The 8,335-nt window shown below is 29.3% G+C and overlaps 1 protein-coding gene across 2 annotated transcripts; it reads left to right on the top strand.

Annotated features, from left to right (window-relative positions):
• The first annotated feature begins 1,780 nt into the window (after positions 1 to 1,780).
• Positions 1,781 to 8,128, top strand: LOC114367075 (oxysterol-binding protein-related protein 4C-like). Of its 2 annotated transcripts, XM_028324167.1 has the most exons (7): positions 1,781 to 1,981; positions 3,910 to 4,077; positions 5,412 to 5,657; positions 6,029 to 6,125; positions 6,855 to 7,146; positions 7,567 to 7,669; positions 7,871 to 8,128. In XM_028324167.1, exons 1-7 carry the CDS (start codon positions 1,979 to 1,981, stop codon positions 8,117 to 8,119), a joined length of 1,158 nt encoding a protein of 385 aa, XP_028179968.1. In that variant the 5' UTR covers positions 1,781 to 1,978; the 3' UTR covers positions 8,120 to 8,128. The 2 variants fall into 2 exon arrangements, with proteins under 2 accessions (XP_028179968.1, XP_028179967.1); XM_028324166.1 differs by lacking the exon at positions 1,781 to 1,981 and having other exon boundaries at positions 3,901 to 4,077.
• Positions 8,129 to 8,335: the final 207 nt, after the last annotated feature.

The raw sequence follows: 8,335 nt of genomic DNA, 5'->3' as shown, positions 1-8,335 counted from the left end.
AAATGTTCAACTTATAAAAAAATGTACAAAAATATTTTGACGTCTTCATTGACGCGTGCGTTACTACTAATATATAGAGTATTTATGCGATACCTTTAATATTTAATATCGACATTCTCAACGTGTAAAATGAACATTTTATACGCATAAGAAAAAATGAACATTGTATATATTTTTTTGGAGCTACAAGAATGGACGGAATATTAATTAGTTGTAACGCGTCAATGAATACGTCAAAATATTTAGACGCTTTGTGTGGAACATCGCTAAATCACACATCTCTTTATTTAAGCACATTGTAAAGATATTTTGAATTTTCTTTTGAATTTTTTTTACCAACTTAAAAATTTGTTTCAGCCTCTGATAGATAATTTTTTTTAATTACTTTTTAATAGTTTTTAACATTTTTTAATATTACTTAAAGCAACGTTTTTTTTTAATAGTGACTTTTAGTTTCAAATTCTTCTCTATATGTTGTTTTCTATCTTTTAATATATTTATTAAGTTTTTTATTATCTTTTTTAAATAAATTATGATTTTATTATTTTTATATATTTTTTTTCAAATACTTCAATTAATTTAATCAAATATTTATAATTTAATAAGTTAATTTTTTAATTTTTATCTATTAATTAATTTTTCAACTTTCAATATAATTTTATCCAAAAAGCTGATTATTAAAAAGGAGAAGGCCAAAAGTGTGCTAGCAACACTTTCTTTTTTCTATTTTCTTTATTAACTTTTTATATTAAAAAAAAGTAATCATAAGATACCTCATTTATTCAATCATGAGTTAGGTCCAAGTGTTTCTTTCCCTCGTTAATATTAGGTCATATCATATGTTAGAAGGTTCATGCAATGATATAATAATATAGCGCGTAAAATTCTTTTGACTTTCGATGTTATAAATATTCAGAAAAGAACTTTAGAATATTTTTCGCATAAAATGCATCTAATAATTGTTATTTTATCTCCCTTGTATGATGGATCAATCATTTGCCTTGCAATAATTTTTATTTTATTTGATGACACTTAATTTATAGACTATAGAAAATGCATAATCACAACTCACAGTCTATATGAAAACGAAAAAAACAATGAAAAAAAAAGCGTCACAAATCATCATACCATTTGTGTTTTTTAAAATTATCTTTAGTAATTAATTATTTTTTAAGAAAAATGATGATAAATCCTATTAGCAAATTCTCCAAATATTAATTAATTACTTAAGACAAAATTATTCAATAAAAAAATTTAATTATTAATTAATGTTCTAATAAACAACATTTTACACTTAGTTAACTAATAATTATGAGGATATATTAAACAAATTCATTGAAAGATATATTATTATTTCTTCCATCTCATAATAATCATCATAAGAAAAAATCATCTCAAAATAATTATTATTTTAATTTTTTTAATATAATATTAATTATTTTTATTTATATTTTTTATAATACAAATAACATAAATTATAAAACCAAAAAAAATAAAACAACGATAAAAACATTTATTTTTTATAAGATTATTATTTTTTTAATTTATTTATTAAATAATAAAATAATTTAGAATGATAATTATAACTATAACAAAGAATAATAAAAACTCAAGTATTAAAAGTAAAGACAAATAATATATACATGTATATCACATCATGTGCGATAGTATGGATAGATAATAGATAATATTGCAAACATTTATATAAAAATAGGAAAAGACAACCACACACACATATGTATATATATATATATATACCTCCCCCACCCATTGCATGTCTTATTGGTTCTCTCTGTAAGCCTCAACGCCAGTTCATTTCCGTTTCCTTATTTTCAGCACCAAAACCAAAGTACTGCGCATATTCTCCCTCTTTGCCATTTCTCTCTCACTCTGCACTTTCTTCTTGAAATTTGATCTCACTTCTCGCATCTTTCAACATTTTTCTCTCTCAATCTGCTGTTTCTTCTTCAACATAGAGATGGTATGTGCTAGCTCTAGTCTCTTTGCTTTAATTTGTTTTCTTATATGCACATGTTTCTTTCCGTTTCATATGTTTAATTATCTTCGCTAGGTATATATACAATATACGTTTTTGTATGAATTAGTCCCCTAATTTGTTTCAAACCATTGAGCTTCTGGATCAACTATCAAGGTTATTCCAGTTTAACCCAAAAATTTAATCGCTCACAGTAATTTTATTCGTCTCAAACATGAATTGTTTTATGTGAAGATCAATATCTATGGTCTATTAAAAAAAAAATTCCTTTTTTCTATGCCTGCATACATTATTTTCTTTTCTCATGCATGGATGGCTGTTTTTGGGCACCTATTATAAGAAGATGGTTTTAGTCTTCTAATTAAGGGCCAAATGAGTGGTATTCCGACGCATGCATACATCTAATCACACATGCCCAGTTTCTGAACTTGGAAGCTAATTCATCTTTATCATTATATAAATAATAATATAACAGTTCGTTGTGTGGGGGGTATGTTTTACAATAATATATATTGGTTCTCTCTTCAAGGCATGCATGTGAATGTGAAAAAGAAAGAAGAAAAAAGAAAAAAAATAAATAAAAGTTGATGTTATTTAATAGTATATTATTGTTCCTTAGTTCACGGGCACAACGCCTTGGAATATGTCAATTTCGAGTTGGCAACCCTATAGTTGAATGTGTTTTGATTGGCTTTTGTAAACTCTTTAAGTCCCTCACCTACTAGGAAAACGACGTCGTATCAAGCGTGGACGTCCTTCGCTGAGTAGTATTATTTTTATGCAAATATCAACCATTATCTATGCAAGTTACGTAATTAGTGTTCTCTTTTGTAAAGTAAGTGAACCCACACTACGAGCTTTTATGAAAACCCCTTTACTGAAAAAAACATGAGTTCGTTATTAAAGGAAATCCAAATTACCAATAAATCTAGTTCAATTGATTCAACAATGCGTGAATTATTATAAATTTTTTAATATTTGTCTTTGATTTTCTACCGATAAAAAAATGAAATCCAAATTTTGATTTCTACTAGAGAAGAATTTGACCCTGGCTTCTGATATTTTGGTTGCATATGGGACACGGTTAGACCTTAATTTGGCTATTACTTGGTGTCGGGTTGGTCTTCTCCGGCTTTGGTTTATGGTCAAATTTTGTCCACTTGGATGTTGGACTGTATTCGCAATTTGCAGGCCAAGAGTGCATTGTAGTCGTCGTTGCTTTTACTTTACAGCAAAGAAAACAAAATTAACATTCAAGAATCATAGTTTATTTATAGGAAATATCATATTGCCTGTCATAATTTTTAGAGTACAATTTATATATCTAATAATTTTAAGTTGAAATTTAACGTGTTATCAGAACCTATACCCAGTCTTAATTTTGAAAGAATGTTAAGAAGTCTCACATGGCGTGTCATAGAAACTAAAAGTCACTATCATATATATTTTTATTTTATTTTATTTAGTTTTATATATATATATATATATATATATATATATATATATATTAATTTAGTCAATTAGTGGATTATAAGGGGGTTTTCTTAGCATCATATGGCCAAATTTAAGCTTATATTTTGATGGCCTTTTACCTCTTAGCCTTAGTGTTTGTGGTATGATTTATATGATCTGATCAACCTATGAACAATTGGTTGAATACTTTGAGTGTTTGATTAAAAAATCTCACATCAACCAGTGATGATGATCTATCATAATAATGATAACAATAATTATAGTAATTAGTTAAAATATACATACATATTTGGTACCCAAATAATTAATTGCAAGCATTGTAGTAATCCGAGGTTGTTATTACTATTTAATTAGCATCTTTACACCAATATTCTTGCAACTCTTTTTGGGATTTTAGGATACGCTCTTTAGAAATAAGAATGTGAAACGTAATGGTGCAGGTTAAGATGGAAGAAGAGAAGAAAGAAACAAAAGTGGTGCTCACAAGGCCACTAACAATAGGAAGGGAATCTGATTCAGACGCGTCTTATAAAGCCCCTAATCTTTTGCAACGAATACTCAGTTTATTCAACAATGTACGCCCAGGCTCTGATCTCACACGCTTCCAGGTACCTTCATTCACTTCTTAGGTTCTCTTTCACGTTTATCTTTATCCTTTTTTTCTTTTTCATTTATTTATTCATTATTGCTTAAACTTTAACTATTCTAATTAATTCACAAGTGCTAGCAACACATTTCCTAAAATATCCTAATATTGGTTGAAATTTATTTAAAACTATAAAATTATGAGAGAGTCGTGGGAACAATAATTTTTTAAAAATTTTCAATAAACTTTAATCAATGTATTAAAAAAAGTGTATGCTAAAATACTATGTGTAAAATACTATGGACTCCGACGTCAATATCTGTTTATCTACATTTATGGCTTACCAGAGCCACTCCTCCTGGACCAAATTAATAATGTTCCAACTACGCAATAGTGATCATGACGTATGCTATTTTAAAATTATTAGAAACTCTAATAAAAAAAATGTAATGTGTATGCTTGTCTTCTTTTTTAATTTTTGTTAAAATAAACTCTTTTTTCATTCTTCAATCAAATGGTATCCAAGTTAATTTGTCAATAGAGTTAATATTTTGGTAAATATGGTTCTTTTTATTTATAAAAGAAATATATTTTCATAATAAAATAAAAAATTAAAATGTCATATCTATTGCAACAAGAAGAATGTTAATTAACCACACATATTTTGACGCTTTCTTTGTGATTGATGAAATTTATTCAAAGTCTTTAATTTTAGTAGGACTTATTATTCCATTAAAGACTCACTTTCTCGGTGATTTTCAATAAATTTTTGACAATTATGGAAAGTGTTAGAAATAGAGTGTCATTGGCATTCCTTATTGTAAAAATCTTAAATTTGTAATGCTTGGTTAGAGTAAAATGTGCAGCTAACACAATGAAAATATGTGAATGATAATATATGTGATGGGAACCGATAATAACTATCATAATTCGTCATGGAGTGATATATAAGTATAACAATAATGGCAGTGCAGAAGTTCGCAGCAGTATGTATTAGGGTATATTTGACAGAAAATGGCTTGCCCAGTATCAGTTGTTCTGTATCAAAATTAGAAACTGTCTTGATGATATTTATTTATAGAAAATAACTGCTGGCACTATGTATTAGGGTATATTTGATAGTAGGGTATGAAATTAAGGAGTGTTAGGGTATATTTCATTAGTTTGTCAATTGGTGTTACGGATAGTTATAAGGTTAACTTGGTGGTTATGAGAGAAAGAGGGGAAGGAGAAATTGTGGATACGAATCCTTCCCACCAACAAACACTAACATTGGCTTTTAAAAAAAAAAGATAGTGCTATTACTTGAGTCAACATATTACAGAAAATGATGAAAATCTTTGACCTTACTTGCAGTTGCCACCTCTGTTCAACTTACCAAAGTCACAACTTCAGTGCTATGGTGAATCAGTGTATTGCACAGGTTCGGACTTGCTAAGCATGTGCAACAATGGTCAGAGTCCACTTGATAGGTTCATATCTGTGGTAGCATGGTGCATATCTACCACTCGCCCTGTGACTTTTGGTGTTGCTCCTTATAATCCCATTCTTGGTGAGACACACCATGTTTCAAGGGGAAATCTTAATGTGTTATTGGAGCAGGTACTTGCTTCTCACTTCTACATTTGCACATTTTTGCCTAACCTTATGGCTAAATTCTTAGTTTGGTCACAAAATGCTAAAAACATGATATAAAGTAATATTATTCATGAAATAGTTTCTGTAACCCTTTTTTTTTTCTCTCTATCTTTGTGGATCACATCAATCATCTTATTATATAAGTAGTATATACTTCTCTTCTTTTGTTGTACAACAATTTGTGCAAATCCAATCTTTCCTGATCTCTTCATTGGTGGCTTTTCTGAACCAGTCTTTATTAATTAGTTTAAACTTCAAACATAATTTTTGGCCTGACCATTTTTCTTGATATTCATTTCCAAGTTAATTGGATTTGTTGGTTTACTTGTCTGCAGATTTCACATCACCCTCCAGTAACTGCTCTCCATGCAACAGATGAGAAGGAAAACATTGAAATGTTATGGTGCCAGCGACCTGATCCAAAGTTTAATGGTATCTCACTTCTTGACCTTTTTCTAGGATCATAATTAATTCAAATAGACTATTGTCCATCTGAATAATAAACCTTCACATGTCACAGATCAATAAAGAATCAATGCAGAGAACATATTTTTCATATTATGCCTTTGTCTGGCTACTAATCATATGTCAACAAAGGGAAATCTAAGAAGCAGCTCTACTTAGAAACACTTGTTATCAATCCATTCTATCATGTGCTGCATTTGATCATTTTCTGTTCCTATAAAAAATTACTTGCATTTTGGAAAAATTATTAGGAACTCATACTGTCAAACTTTATCTAACCCTTTATAGATCTTTCTGATTTTGAATCCTGAACAGTGCATTACATTGCTTATAATGAAGTTTTGGTCACAATTTTGAATGAGTTGTCTTGGATTTCTGAAATTTTTCACAAATGATTTAAAATACGTCCCGAATTAAATAAACTTCTCAATAAACATTTATAGAAAATGAAAATAAAATGAGTTCATCTTCCCAAAAATTAAAATTAACTTATGCACCTCAACATTAAACAAACCTTTTCATTTAACTGTTCAATAAGTTAAGGTGCATAAATTGGTTTTAACATGTGGAAAGAAGTCTAAACAAACTGACTCTAAGTATGCCAATTTCAACTATCATGTTCTAAATGTTGCTCCTTAGTCCTTACTGTAAAATATTGGGTAGATTAATGTATGTGTCTGCAAATTAAATGTACAGGCACATCAGTTGAAGCTAAAGTGCATGGAATACGCCAGTTGAAGCTCCTAAATCATGGTGAAACATATGAAATGAATTGTCCTCGCCTTTTACTTAGAATTCTTCCAGTTCCTGGTGCTGATTGGGCTGGTACAGTTAATATACGGTGCCTAGAGACAGGTCTAGTAGCTGAATTATCCTACAGATCAAGTTCTTTTCTAGGAATTGGGGGGAATCATAGAGTGATCAAAGGGAAGATCCTTGACTCTTCATCATTGAAAGTTCTATATGAAGTTGATGGTCATTGGGATAGGTATTATCTCCCTTCCAAGCACATGTCAGAACTTTCACATGTTTTTTTTAATCATATGTAGTAAAAATATATAAAGTGCATAATAGTAGAGGAACACAATTAAGGACATGTTTAGATAAACTTTTTCAGAAACCCTTCTAAAAGAAGAAAAAATGACATGTTTTCCGTAAGCTAATTTAGAGAAGTTTTTTAATATTATATTAACTTTTCTGAAAAATAATTTTTAACTTATGTATAAGCTAATTTTAGTTTATAAAAAAATATTTTATTTTATTTTTCTTCTTATTTTCTTTTCATAAAAGTGGAGAAATTTATCCAAACATACCTAACTTATTCACTAGTTATGAGCCAAAGTTATTTTCAAGAACGGTATACCTTTTTAACTATATAGTGCACGTTCTTATCCATTTTGTTATGCAGGACCGTAAAAGTGAAGGACACAAATAATGGGAAAGTAAGAGTGATATATGATGCAAAGGAAGTTATGTCAGGTCTCGAAACTCCTATACTCAAGGACATAGAGGTACTAAAAATCCTATTCTCTCTATATTCTCCTCCCCCCATTCTATACTCAATGTGCATTATATAGAATTTAGATGGATAAATTAACAAAACTCATTTAGTTAGATACACATTAAACAATTAAACAATTAAACTTCTTGTTCAAGTAATTGTGTTGTGCCATGCTTTCATGAATGTAACCAGAGATTCTCTTTTTCATCAGGGTGTGTGGCAAACAGAATCAGCTCATGTTTGGGGTGAATTAAACCAAGCCATTGTGAGCAAAGACTGGGAGAAAGCAAGAGAAGCAAAGCTAAAAGTTGAGGAAAGACAAAGGGAGCTTGTGAGAGAAAGAGAATCAAAAGGAGAAACATGGATTTCTAAGCATTTTGTAGTTTCTAACAACAAAGAAGGGTGGCAATGTTCACCTATTCATAAGAGTGTACCTGCGGCCCCCATCACAGCCCTATAATTGTTGTCACTGTCAAGTAGTGTAAAGCATTAAAGTACATTTTAGAAGAGAATGTTCATAAAAAAATTTAATGGTTGAAATTTTGACAACAATGAAGTATATAACAAAATTTAAAATTAGTTACAATTTTAATCGTTGATTTAAAAAAAAAAAGCTGAAAAAGGACAAAAATCCAGGTAAATGTCAAAAGTATCCTTAGATTTGACATGCGTAAAA

This window comes from Glycine soja, chromosome 9 (genome assembly GCF_004193775.1).
Source record: "Glycine soja cultivar W05 chromosome 9, ASM419377v2, whole genome shotgun sequence".
NCBI lineage: Eukaryota > Viridiplantae > Streptophyta > Magnoliopsida > Fabales > Fabaceae > Glycine > Glycine soja.
Note: the sequence above shows the minus strand (reverse complement) of the source record. Positions and strands in the feature narration are given on the sequence as shown.